We start from the raw sequence: 13137 nt of genomic DNA, 5'->3' as shown, positions 1-13137 counted from the left end.
ACTACATAGTGAGACCCTGTCTCACACACACACAAAAAAATAATAATAAAATAATATTAATAATAAATGGCCCAGACTAATTCTCCAGCCTCAGCTTCCCAGAGTGCTGGGATCACAAGTGTTCACTACCACACTCAGCTAAAGGTACGTTTTTATTTGTTGAACTTTATCTCCTCAAAGAGGTTTCAAGTAAGTTGAGCCTTTCCATATATACTAGAGACAAATGAAGGTTCCACACATTAATCGATCGTCTATTCCAAGAAACTCCTTCCCCACAGTCAATGCTGATTAACCTTCCCTGACTCCCTCCAATTTAATAAACAAAATCCCACCCTGGTGCTGTGGTGACCCTGTAGTCCCAGCTTTTGGGGAAGGAGAGAGAGGGTTAGGCAAAAGGGTGGCTAAGCATATTGGTCCTCCCTCATTGAAAAATAACTAAGGCTGAGAGGAAGGAAAGGACAAGAAAAAAAAAAGTGAAAATAGAAAAATAAAAAAATAGGGCTGGGATTATAATTCAGTGGTAGAGCACTTGCCCAGTATGAGCGAGGCCCTGGGTTCAGTACCAGCCCCTGACTGCTTACCCTAAAATTTATTCATTGTGAATAAAAAGAGCCCACGCCTATGAGAATTTAAAAACAGCAGAAGCTGTGGAGGCGGGTGGCACAAGCCTGTAATCCCAGCACTCGGGAAGCTGAGGCAAGAGGATCGCTGTGAATTCGAGACCAGCCTGGGCTACACAGTGAATTCCAGGTCAGTCTCCACTACATAGTGGGACCGTGTCTCAAAAAACCAAAAAAAAAAAAAAAGAAAGAAAGAAAAAAAACCCCAAAATAAAATACAGCTGAAGCTGTTTCTCCTCCTTCCGTGCCACAACCCCCTAGGTCCCGCCCCCAGCACAAAGCCCGCCCCTACATTTCCGGGTGAGGGATAACCACGTGGTTGTTGCCTATAACAACGTAGCATTTCTCCGGCCTGCGGGACAAAGCCCGAGAGAGCGACAGTCAGCTACACCAATGGGACCTTCAGGAAGAAGCTAAGGGACGGCCAAAATAACCAATCAATATGAGTAAATTGTAGAGTAAGGTGGGACTGTGAGTAAGGAAGTTGTCCCAGGACTCGAGGAAAGGAAAGGCCCGGTGCAGGGACGCGTTAGGCAGGTGAGAGCTTGGAAGAGCTCAGCAGTGTGAAACTTGGTAGAAGAAGGGGTTCCGGGCTAGAAAGGGTGAAGGGGAAGGCGACTGGGTTCTGGTCAGATGAGGACGGCGCAGCACATTTAAATGGGCCAAGCCCCTGGTCGGGGGACCTTTAAAGGTGAAAAGAAGAGACACTTAAAGGTGCAGATCCCCAAGCTAGAGCAAGCTCTGAAGAGGTCGGATCGGCAGATAGAAGACATTTAAAGTGGTAGGTTCTCGGGAGAGCAGGATATGTAGGGAGGCTAGATCCAAGCTTAGAAGACATATGTAAGGGACTCCGTGGCACAGCGCCAATATATATATATATATATATATATATATCCCGCCCCGGTACCGGGGTCATCTCGGGTTCTTGTGCTCGCGAGGCAGGCGGCGGCCAGCGCTTATCTTGCACGCGTGAGGCCGTGGGTCGGATCCCTAGCACTGCAAAAAAGCAAACAGGCAAACAGAGAACACTTGTGAGAGCATGGGCTGGGACTTGAGAAAACGTTTGTTAAAGAGACTGTAATAAAGGAGTCGCTTGTCCAGGATCTGCTCAAAGGAGGGCCGCGCCCTCCTGCCCTCCATTGGCCTTTCTGGTTTCTCCAGGTCCCCTTGACCCTGTTCCCAGGCTGTGGCCCTCGGCACCCTGTAGACCTGGCGGCCCACCTGTGCTTTCGGCCCCTGACTAGGGGTCCGGGTGGCTACTGGAGGGCCTTGCAGAGGGGCAAAGGCAGGACCATGGCATCTGGGACTTCGGGGCGCAGCGTGACAGCAGGCATCATCATTGTTGGAGATGAGATTCTCAAGGTGTGTGGTTCACGCGCGGGCTGCGTTCTCCTGTTCTTAGGGACTTGCTGCGTGGGAGGGCGGGAGCCCCTTGTCCGTTGCAGTAGGGGCCTGGACTGAGTCCCACATATGGGAAGAAAAGTAACCCCCATTCTTTCGATTACCCTGCAGCAGCGTCCCTGCAGATTGGCAAACAGTATGTGGGGGTGGAAGGGAAACTGCACAGCGGTAAGGAGGCTCGGTAAGCAGGAGAGGTGCAGATCCTCAGAGCTCTATCCAAAGCTGATTGTGGAGCCGCGCACCTGTGATCCTAGCTGCTCAGAAGGCTGACCCAAGAGAACTGTGATTCTGAGGCCAGCCTGGGCAACATAGCAAGACCTATTAAAAAAAAGTTATATCCAGCCTGACTGGAAAAGATTAAAGGCACTCGGCAGGGTGGATAAATGGCCTAAAAGGAAAGTACTTCAAGGGAGAAATCTACCCCCTTGAGTGATCAGAGGTGCTGCTAGAAGGCAGGGCAGGCACAGGTTTGAGACAGCCATGCTGACCTGTACTTTTCAGTGCTCCCTAGAGCCTGGCGGTGTGTTTATATGTATTACACCACAGGTGGGATTTTTTAGTTCTCACAATCCTAGCACTCGGGAAGCTGATGCAGGAGGATCACCTTAAGTTTGAAGCCAGCCTGGGCTATCTAGTGAGTTCAAGGACAGCCTGAACCACGTGGTGGGACCCTGTCTCGAAAAACAATTTCATCAAATTGGTGTTTTCATTATAAATTTCATTTCATAGGTTACAAAACTGAGGCTCAGGGACTGAGAAACTTGGCCAAGATTACATACATGGAAGTGGTAGAGATTCCAGCCTGGTTCTCCCTTACTGTAGAATTTTTTCATTCTTTCTTTCTGTTTTTTGGGATGGTTTTTTTTTTGTTTGTTTGTTTGTTTTGAGATAAAGTCTCACTGTGTAGCCCAAGCTGGCCTTGAACTTGTGGCGATCCTCCTGCCTCAGCCCCCCAGTACTGAGATTACAGGCGTGTACCACCACGCCTGGCTAGCATAAATTTTTAACCACTAAGCCACTATAGAGAAATGGAAGATGAGGCTGGAAAAGAAAATGATAGGGTGCATGTCAGAAGCAGCCTCAGATATCTGTGAAGGAATGTGAACTTTATTCTGTATACAGTTGGAAACAACAAGTGGCTGTTGGGCCTGAGTGATGTAATCACAGTGAACTATTAGGGAGGTTCCTCAGCAGACAGTTCGGCATGGCGGCTGGAGGCTGGGAGCCCAGCCAGGAGGCTGTCACCATTGTCCAGGTGAAAGGGGCTGACGACCCGGGCTTGGTAGTCATGGGGACAGATGAGAGCAGGAGGAGAGAGCTGACAGGATGAAAGGCCCAGCTGGCTGGGAACAGTCTGGGAAGGCCCTGCCTGAGGGACAGCAGCAGCCAGGGGTATGGTGAGGCCACGCAGGCAGGACTTGGGTCCAGGCAGCCAGAGCTGTGGGTCTGGAGAGAAAGCTGAACAGGAAGTGTGAGTGAGACCAGGAAGAAGTCCAGAGGTGGGGCCCAGGTCATTCTCCCACTGCCGGGTCCGCCCAGGCTCCTTGCCAGCCTTCAGTTGTGTCCCCAAAAGCAGAGCAGCCTATCTTTGGGCCGAAGCACCTGTCGTCAGTACAGCAACGGTGGTCCTGTCCCCATCCCTAGGGACGCACTCAGGACACCAACACGTACTTCCTGTGCCGGACACTGAGGTCCCTGGGCGTCCAGGTCTGCCGGGTTTCTGTTGTGCCCGACGAGGTGAACACCATTGCGGCCGAGGTGGCCTCTTTCTCCAGCCGGTTCACCTACGTCCTCACGGCGGGGGGCGTGGGGCCCACACACGATGATGTCACCCTGGAGGCCGTGGCTCACGCCTTCGGGGAGGAGCTCAAGCCGCACCCTGAGCTGCAGGCGGCCGTCCGGGCCCTGGGAGGGGAGGGCTGGGAGAAGCTGTCGCTGGTGCCCTCCTCCGCGCGCCTCCACTACGGCATGGACCCTCGCACCAGCCGGCCCTTCCGGTACCCGCTGGTGTCCGTCCGCAATGTCTACCTCTTCCCAGGCGTTCAGGAGCTGCTGCGGCGGGGGCTGGAGGGGTTCAAGGGGCTGTTCCGGAACCCGGCCGTTCAGTTCCACTCTCGGGAGCTGTACGTGGCTGCTGCGGAGGCCTCCATCGCTCCCGTCCTGGCCGAGGCCCAAGCCCACTTTGGGAGGACGCTTGTTCTGGGCTCCTACCCAGACTGGGGCAGCAACTATTACCAGGTGAAGCTGACCCTGGACTCCGAGGAGGAAGGGCCCTTGGAGGAGTGCCTGGCCTACCTGACTGCCCGTCTACCCCCGGGCTCTGTGGTTCCCTACGTGCCCGACGCTGTGGAGCAGGCCAGCGAGGCCGTGTACAAGCTGGCTGAGTCAGGTAGGGGCCTCCAGGCAGCAGGTGGCCGGGCCGTGGCGCCCCTGTAAGCCTCAGGAACAGGGCCTGTCCTGGGGTCCCACAAATCTGGAAGGAGGTGGGAGTTAGCTGCTGTTGATTCACTCATTCTCCCAGTAATACTCTTGAGTGCTTCCTTTTCACCGGCCCGGTATTAGGAGCTGGGGAGAAGCATAACAGGTTAAGGGTGTGTCCCGCACTTTTTGACCAATAGTTTAAAAGAAGGTAATTGTGCATAAAACATGAGTAATGAGCCAGATGTGGCGGCGCAGGCCTGTTATCCCAGCACTCAGGAGGCCGAGGCAGGAAGATCCAGTGAGTTCCAGGCTGGCCTGAACTATGTAGTGAGATCCTACCTCAAAAAATAAAAGAATGAAAAAGCTGGATGGGAGTGATGAAAAGGACTCCACAGGGTGGGAGAAGGCTCCTCGGGGCTCGGTGACAGACGCTGGGTCCTGAGGAGGATTTGGTTAGACCAGGAGGTGGGCAGAATCAGGCAGGATGAAAGCCTGTGAGGAAACCGGAGCACCCCACCCCCTCAGCCCCTACCCCTCAGGAAGGATGCTGAACCTGGTGGGGGTGGGCAGACTGCAGGGCACAGGAGCTGCCCCAAAGGGCTGAGGCTTAGCCCAGAGAACCCTGGGGACAGCAGGGCTCTCTTCCCGATGTGCGGCCGTGACCAGCCATGTGTTCCCACCGCACAGGGTCCTCTCTGGGGAAGAAGGTGACAAGTGCCCTGCAGACCATTGAGGCCGCCCTGGCCAGGTACCACCTCACCCAGCTCTGCCTGGGCTTCAACGGGGGCAAGGACTGCACTGCCCTGCTGCACCTCTTCCACGCCGCCGTGCGGAGGTGAGCACACCGAGAGCCCGAGACTGCACCGTCCTGCTCTGCAGTCCTTGGTCCCAGCAAGCCAGGAGAAAGGGGCCCAGGGTGGCCGGGCAGGGAGGCAGCCACGGCGACTCAGTTCCGCTGCCCACGTATCTGCTGCCATCAGACATTTCTGGCCCTCGTGGGACGCGCCCGCCACAGACACGCTGTCCTGGTGAGAAATCTCATGTAGACACAGGAAGCGCAGGTTTTGGAGCTGAGAGACCAGAGTGGGCTTCCCACGGATGTGGGTCGGCTGGGTCACAGGAAGAAAGGGGCGAAGCGGAAGGTGTCACCCCAGGGCCTGCCCTACCCATGCTCGGGAGCCCATGGATTCTCCCCTCCCAGGAAGTTTCCCGATGGCCCAGAAGCCCTCCAGATCCTGTACATCCGCAGTGTCTCCCCTTTCCCTGAACTGGAGCAGTTTCTGCAGGACACCATCAGAAGGTAAGGGACTGAACCAAAAAATAAAATTAAAATTAAAAATTGAGAAAAAAACCAGGCGTGGTGGCGCACGCCTGTAATCCCAGCACTCGGGAGACTGAGGCAGGAGGATCACTGTGAGTTGGAGACCAGCCTGGGCTACACAGTGAGTTCCAGATCAGTCTCAGCTGCATAGTGAGACCCTGTGTCTCAAAAAAAAAAAAAAAATGCTACACAGTGAGTTCCAGGTCAGTCTCAGCTGCATAGTGAGACCCTGTCTCAAAAAACCAAAAAATAAAATAAAAATAGAAGGTGAGGGGCTGGAGGCCGGGCCCAGGGGCTCCGTGGCGCCGGCTCTGACCACACCACTCCTCTTCCTCAAGGTATAGTCTGAGGGTGCTGGAGGCCGAGGGCGACATGAAGCAGGCCCTTCGTGAGCTGCAGACGCGCTACCCGCAGCTGGAAGCCGTGCTCATGGGCACCCGCAGTACCGACCCCTACTCCTGTGGCCTCCACCCCTTCAGCCCCACCGACCCTGGCTGGCCTGTGTTCATGCGCATCAACCCACTGCTGGTAAATGGGCCAGGCCTGCAGGATGCCCGCTGCGGGTCACACGGGGAGACAGGGCTGCCTGCTGCCAGCCGCTCAAGTGGGCACTGTGCTTGCTCCTGTGCGCAGGACAGGGACTCGGACCTGTGCTGTCCAGCACCATGGCCACTGGCCACCGAGTCATACATGAAATACAAATTGCCAGAAGCCACTGAGCTCCAGTGTATTTTCACTGGGTGAAGTTTATGTCATGTAAATTGTATGTTGTTTCTAAATGCAATTAATTGAGGGCCAGGTGTGGTGCACACCAGCATTCTGGGAGGTTGAGGCAGGAGAATTCCTAATTTGAGCCCAGCCTGGGAAGTTTAGCAGTTCTGTCTTGTTTTGTTTTTTTAAACAGGGTCTCACTATGTAGTGCAGGCTGGCCTCAAACTTGTGGTGATTCTCCTGCCTCATCCTCCCAAGTACCCAATTATAGGCACGTACCTGCCAAGGGCAGTTTAGCAAATTAGTTAGCTAGACCCTGTCTGAAAAACAGAGGGAGAGAGAGAGCGAGCAAGCGACATGGTCTCACTGTGCAGTTCAGACTGGCCTTGAACTCACTAGAGAGCCCAGGCCGGCCTCAGACTTTCAGCAGCCTTCCTTCTTCAGCCGTCCCATTCCAGCTTGTAATGCTGAGATTACAAGCATGTGGAACCATGCCCACCAAGGGCATTTCAACGATTTGCACAATAAGAAAATGTTTAAAGGACTGAGCAGCTGGATGTTGGAACACACCTCTAATTCCAGTACTCTGGGAGGCTGAGGCAGGAAGATATCAAGTGTGTACCCAGCCTGGCCCCCACACACAGCTGTCCTCGTCCTGGAGTGGCCTAGGCTTGGAGAGGGTGAGGCCGAAGGAAGGGTCACTGCCCGTCCCGCACAGAGTGGCTGTCGCAGGGACACGGAGAACAGGCCTTCCCAGGGTGGGGACAGGAACCCCAGAGGCCCCTCCGGGACACGGGTGTGGGACAAGGGACACCTATGACTTCTGCCTCCGCCGCCAGGACTGGACCTACAGCAACATCTGGGATTTCCTGCGGCAGCTTTTCATCCCGTACTGTGTCCTGTACGACCAGGGGTAGGCGGGGCAGAGGGGAGGCCGGGTGGCACGGGTGGGAAGAGGCTGTGAGGTCCGCACACCCCTCCTCCGTCCTCACCGCAGGTACACGTCGCTGGGCAGTCCCGAGAACACGGTGCGGAACCCGGCCCTGAAGTGCCTGAGCCCTGGAGGGCCACCCACCTACCGCCCCGCCTACCTGCTGGAGAAGGAGGAGGAGGAACGCAACGCCCGCACCTGACTCCCTCTCCCTCCCTCCTGGCCAGCAGTAAACCCAGCCTTTCCCTCGTCTGTAGCCCTGGTCATGTCTTCCTGCTCGGGCTCCGGACTGGGGAGGCAGCCAGGCCAGGCCAGACCCTGCTGGCCGTTCCCACTCGGGGCTGGAAAGGGCTCTTAGGGCGATTCCTCACGTCCAGCCCGGCAGAGCCCAGGGAGGGCTGAGCTGGAGTGGGCCGTGGACATCTGCGAGCCCCCACCCCACCCCCCAGGCCCAGGACTTTCCTTTGCCAGACCCTGGTGCCTTGGTCTCCAGTCATGGGGCCGGGTCGGGGGCAGCAGGGAGGCCTCCCACACCCGTGCTCCACATGCAGCCTGGGACCCAGCCGCTGGCCTGGGGAGGGTCCCTGTGGGATGCAGGGCCCAGGTACCTGTCGTCAAGATGGGTACAGCACGGGAGGGCCTGCAGCACACCCTGAAGGACATTGCCTGCGTCCTCCTCTGCTGCTGGTGTATGGGGGAGCTGCTGGGTTAAGGACAGTGGGAGCTGCCACCACCTCTGCCCACTGGCACCTTGGCAGGCATTGCTTAGATGGGCATCGGGGACGGACGTGTGGCAGAACAGCCACAGCTCCCGCTCTGTTCTGCAGCCCCGGTGACACTCCAGGGCCAGCTGTACCAGACCAAGGAGGCATCTGGAGGGAGGGAAGTGTGGACGGCTGAGCCAGGCATCTGCCAGGCCTCGAGTCCAGGCACCCGCTCCCCACGCCCCCAGGGGACCTGCTGCCCAGGACCAGCAAAGCTGTGGCAGGGCCTGGCACTCCCCCAGGCTGGCACCGCAAGCCCACCAGCCCCAAAGTGAGCCTACTGCGCCACTTAGCTCCAGCAATGGGCCGCCCCAAGGACCTCTGCTTTGGAATCATGACTACACATGAAAAAATAAACAGGCCTTGAGACCAGAAAGTTCCAAATGCCTAACTGGGAAGGAGGGAGCTCGTCCTGGACAGCAGTCCCTGGAAGGCCAGGTTTCCTGACTCCCTGGGCCTGGGTGCGGAGAAGGCCGAGCTCCCCGACCTTGGGGTGTGTGTGTGGAGGCCCTCATCTGGATGGTATCTCCTGGGAGACCGCAGAGCCCTGGTCCAGCCTGCTTGCTGTCTCCGAGGAGCCTGGGGAGTGCTGCTTATCCCCAGCTCAGGAAAAAGGCAGCCACAGCTGCCAAAGTGCCCAGCCCAGATGGAAAGCTGCAGAGAAAAGGCACCTGCACAGCCATACAGGCCCCTCAGGCTGACCACGGCACGCACAGCCTGATCCCTGGCAGCCGCCACCCCCTGCCTTCCCTGGTCATTCCCAAGGGGAGGGCCACATGGGTGTCACCTCGCCCATGTTTCTACCATGCCCAGCCACAGCCCTGAAACCTCAGAGCCAGCAATGGCTTTGTATGCCTCTCTCTGGGGTCCCCCATGTGCCCTGTCCCCACAGAGGCCCAGCTATTGCCTGTCTGCCTTTCTCACCCAGGCACTGGGGCCGGGAGGTGAGGGATGGGGCCCTCTCCGTCCCTCCCTGGGACCAGTTGCTCAGCCTTCTTGGTTAACTGCTTTTCCTCTGGGCTTTTTCTTTTCCTTTTTTCTGGAACTGGTATTGAACCCAGGGCCTTCTCTCTGAGCTACATCCCCGGCCCTTTTATTTTTTTGAGACAGGGTCTCAGTAAGTTTCTCAGGCTGAGCTGAAACTCCTGCCTCTGCCTCCCCAAGTGCTGGGATTAGACATGTGCAAGCACACCTGGCATTAGCTTTTTTTCCTTTTGTAAAGTAATATTCAGTACGGGGCCGGGGATTTAGCTCAGTGGCCCTGTACCTTCCTCAAAAATGCAAGGTCATGAGTTTGATCCCCAGTACCTCCCAAAAAAAATACACACACACAAAGTTTAAAATAAGTAATAGTAAAAAGTAAAAATTTCAGCTGGGTTGCAAATCCCAGCTACTCCAGTTACTAGGGAGGATGAGGCAGGAAAATCACAAGCTCAAGGCCTACCTGGGCAACTTAGTGAGACCCCGACTCAAAAGTACAAAGGCCAGGAATGTACAATGTACTCAGTAGTAGAATGTACCTCAGCTTAATCCCTAGTACTGCAATAAAATAAAAATGAAGATTCCTACATCCCCCAGACCCCAAGCTCACCTCCTCAGAGGTAACTGATTACCAACTTCTTGGAGACCGTTCCAGCAATCATCTATGCAAAGGCTGCATCTCCGTCCATCCGTCCTTCATTCTTTTACTTTTTTTTTTGGTACCGGGGATCAAACGTGGGCCCTTGTACTTGCGAGGCAGGTGGCAGAACCACTGAGCCAGATCCCTGGCCCTTCCTTCATTCAATTCAAACATTATTAATCATCTATATGACAGCCTAGGTGCTATGGCAACAGGAGTGAAGAAACAAGAGGGCTTTCCCTGTGGAGCTCACATTCCAGTGGAAAGGTACGTTATAGGTTTGTATTTTTTTTTAAGAACATAGAGCTGTATGTAGTGGTGCACTTCTGTAATCCCAGCATTCTGGGAGGCTGTCAGGAGGAGAGTTCAAGCTCAGCCAGGACAACACAGCAACTAAGTATGAAGGCCCTGGGCATAATCCCCAGTACCACAAAATAAAATATATATGTTAGGTGATAGGTACCATGGGGGAAAAAGCTCAGCTGAGGGTGTGTGTGCATAGCTAAGTAAGAATTTGAGCTTTTATGCCGAGTCAATGAGAAACAACCACAGGGTATCCAACCAGAACTGATTTTTTATTTGAAAGGCTCCCATGGGCAGCGCTGGGGACAAACTTTAGAATTACTCTAAAGAATGTAAGAGATCTAGCCTATAATCACAGCACTCATGAGGCTGAGGCAGGAAGATTGATGCAAGTCTGAGACCAGCCTGGGCTACAGTGGAAAGAGAGTGAGGGAGAGAGAGAGAGAGAGAGAGAGAGAGAGAGAGAGAGAGAGAGAGATCTACTAGTAGGTAGTGAGAATACTCCAGACACTCTGGTGGCCCAGATCAGGCTTAGAGCAGTGGCACTTTGAGGAGCTGCTGGATTCCGGACAGCCTCGCCCTTGGCAGCTGTTCACAGACTGCACACTGCTGTGTACCCTGCCTTTTCCCCCTTTATACACTTCACACAGCACCCAGGATGTCACAGCAGTCCTTTTCATGGCAGCTTAGTACTCCATAGTGTTGGAACTCCAGGTTGTTTCTTTGTTTTTTTTTTTTCTTTTGAGATAGGGTCTCACTATGTAGTTGAGACTGACCTGGAACTCACTACATAACCCAGGCTGGTCTGGAACTCACAGAGATCCTCCTGCCTCAGCTGGGATTACATACCTCTGCCACCACACCTGGCCTCCAGGTTGTTTTTTATCCCAGGCAGCTTGGAGACTCTTGAGTCACCAGGGCAGGGCAGTGTCCTTGCCCAGCTCCTCCAGAGCTGCACCCTTGCCCCAGGACACAGCAGTAAGAATGGCTAAAATCCAATGCCAAGGGCAGAGCTGAGAGGGGGAGCAGCAGTCCGATGATTCCCCTTCCCATCCGAATCGGGCTTCTCTGTCGCCTCATCTTGCCGCACAGCCTGCGCCCTGCTGGCTGGCTCAGCTCTTCCAGACTTGGGCTTGGCCTCCTGCCTCTTCCTTTCTGAGGCCCCACTGGGTCTGAGTGTGGACACCCACTCCCCTGGCCCAGGCTGTGGTCCACGGTAGGAGGGTGGGGGGAGCTGGAGGAGAAAGAAGCTGAGGCCACAGGCCTGCGAGGAAATGCTGACAGCAGAGCCTGACAGGGCTGGGAGAGCAGGAAACATTCACACACCATTGGAGGCCCTTTTCACACTGCAGAGTGCTTTGGGCCTCACAAGTCCACTTGGGAGCGTGCGGGACAAAGGTGGTTTATCACTCTACGTTCCTGTGAAGAAACCTGCCCAGGGACCCGAAGGGATTCACCAAGTCAGGCGGCAGAACGGTCATGCAGTGAATCCACTTTTTCAGACCTCAAATTCAGGACTGTACAGGTCTGACTTTGGGTGCCTCTAGCTCTAATCACTCAGAAGGCTGAGGCAGAATTTCACAAGCCCAGAAATCAGACCAGCCTGGGGCAACACAGTGAAATACTTGCCTTTAAAAAAAAAAAAAAAAATCAAATTCAGGGCTTCTTCTAATTAGCCCGCCTTTCTTTTCTGTTTGCCGGCAGGCAGGAGCCAGGCAAGCAAGGAAGGACACACAACCCGCACCTCAATCCTAAACTTCCCTCGTTCTAGAATGTGGCAGCCCCAATCGTGTCCTATCTAATCCACCCTGACCCCTGGCCCATAGCTCTCTCTACTCCTGGAGAAGGAAAAAACAAAAACAAACCGCTGAAGCCTCCCCACATCAACTCCCCAAGCAGTAACTCCGGTTTTGAGAGAGCAGCCTGCAGGAAAGCAGGTGTCCTGGGGGGAGGGGTAAAGGCACACCTAGCCCTCGGCGCGCCCGCGCCCTCAAGTGGCCACAAGGGGTAGGGCGGGATTGGAGCACACCCCGCCGCAGGGCCGTAAGGGAACCCGGGTCGGGCAGCAAGAGTCCAGGCCGGCTTCCAAGGCCCTGCGGATCACAACGCTGGCGGAACCCTCGGTGGTGTGCAAGAGGCAGGCAGTGGACAGCGGTTAAGGTCTGAGGAGGGGAGTGCAAAAAGCAGGGCATGTTAACAATGGTCGGGACAGGGCAGCAGCGTCCCAGTTTTCCCGGCAACACCACAGGAGAGGTGCAGAAAGGGTGTGGCCTTCGATGTTGGTACCAACCTTCAGACCCCCAAGCCCCCAAGGCTTTCATTTGCATTTGGCTTACCTGTGAGTTACATCCCGCTGGATACACAGAAGTCCCCACCCCTTTTCTCAGTGGTTTTCAGATCCCAGCGTCCTGGACAGCCTTGGTGAGGACTTTTCTTCCAGCTGTTATTCACTGCCCTTTACCTACTCCAGCTTCAAAGCAGCAGCGACCCTCGCTGAGTGTGGGGGCGCACTCGGGAGGCTGAGGCAGAAGGGTTGCCACAAGCTCAAGGCCAGCCTGAAGGACAACACAGTGGAGACCCTGACTCAAACAAACAAACAAACAAACAAACAGCGACCCTAACTCCCAGCTGGCTGGGTCCCCGGAGCCGGAAGACCTGCGCCGCCTGGTGGCCGGCCGGGGAAGGCTGCGCACGGAGGGGTCCGTCTAGCCCGCTGCGAGACGTGGAGTTTTGGAAAATGTTCCCCGGAGCTTCCTGAAGCTAAATTTACCTCCCCGGCCCTGGGGGGCGCAGAGATCCCGGCGGCGATTAAGGCCGCGCGGCAGCCGGCTCCAGCCGAGAGGCCCGGAACAGGCGCGGAGTTATAAATAACTCAGCCACCAGATGCTTTGGGGAGTTTAGTCTGGTAAACAGATGCACGGACAGGGTAACGGTTCCTACGTAAGGGAGCACTTGCTATGCCTTCTCAGACTGTCATTCCCATTCTTTCTCTCCCTCCCTCTTTCCTCCTCCTTCCCCCTTCTCCTCTCTCCTCTTATGTCTCT

General features: G+C 55.3%; 2 protein-coding genes and 1 long non-coding RNA gene across 8 annotated transcripts in view; 2 read left to right on the top strand and 1 right to left on the bottom strand.

Moving 5' to 3' along the window:
- Window positions 1–1064: 1064 nt before the first annotated feature.
- Window positions 1065–8089, top strand: Flad1 (flavin adenine dinucleotide synthetase 1). 4 transcript variants are annotated; one of them, XM_010643911.3, is made up of 8 exons: window positions 1065–1157; window positions 1782–1982; window positions 3666–4410; window positions 5130–5277; window positions 5644–5742; window positions 6102–6291; window positions 7314–7375; window positions 7472–8089. In XM_010643911.3, the coding sequence occupies exons 2-8, from the start codon at window positions 1914–1916 to the stop codon at window positions 7605–7607; spliced, it is 1449 nt and encodes a 482-aa protein (XP_010642213.1). In that variant the 5' UTR covers window positions 1065–1157; window positions 1782–1913; the 3' UTR covers window positions 7608–8089. The 4 variants fall into 4 exon arrangements, with proteins under 4 accessions (XP_010642213.1, XP_010642214.1, XP_010642210.1 ...); XM_010643912.3 differs by having other exon boundaries at window positions 7314–7387; window positions 7490–8089; XM_010643908.3 differs by having other exon boundaries at window positions 7314–7387; window positions 7472–7932.
- On the top strand, window positions 7949–8537 carry Lenep (lens epithelial protein). The gene is given in 2 exon segments (XM_010643913.3): window positions 7949–8002; window positions 8005–8537. Coding segments are annotated over 2 exon segments (165 nt in total). The 5' UTR covers window positions 7949–7950; the 3' UTR covers window positions 8118–8537.
- A 3006-nt stretch (window positions 8538–11543) lies between these two features.
- Window positions 11544–13137, bottom strand: part of LOC104876038 — a 4078-nt gene continuing 2484 nt past the window's right edge. Inside the window, exons 1-3 of one of the 3 annotated variants that reach the window (XR_784232.2) lie at window positions 12864–12957; window positions 12430–12648; window positions 11544–12255 (exon numbers count right to left, since the gene is read on the bottom strand). This is a non-coding gene — a long non-coding RNA (uncharacterized LOC104876038). Of the gene's footprint in view, window positions 12256–12429; window positions 12958–13137 lie in introns of those variants that run through there. The other 2 variants (XR_784233.3, XR_004515036.1) reach the window with 2 other exon arrangements.

This window comes from Fukomys damarensis, unplaced genomic scaffold (assembly GCF_012274545.1).
Source record: "Fukomys damarensis isolate Sample0158 unplaced genomic scaffold, DMR_v1.0_HiC HiC_scaffold_33, whole genome shotgun sequence".
NCBI classification, from domain to species: Eukaryota; Metazoa; Chordata; class Mammalia; order Rodentia; family Bathyergidae; genus Fukomys; species Fukomys damarensis.
This window is presented reverse-complemented; position numbering and strand designations above follow the sequence as displayed.

Coding starts and splice junctions, on each gene's coding strand:
- Flad1 (XM_010643908.3), top strand. CDS start 1,914: ATGGCATCTGGGACTTCGGGGCGCAGCGTGACAGCAGGCATCATCATT. Junction 4,411..5,129: donor GTACAAGCTGGCTGAGTCAG/GTAGGGGCCTCC, acceptor CCCACCGCACAG/GGTCCTCTCTGGGGAAGAAG. Junction 5,743..6,101: donor CTGCAGGACACCATCAGAAG/GTAAGGGACTGA, acceptor CTCTTCCTCAAG/GTATAGTCTGAGGGTGCTGG.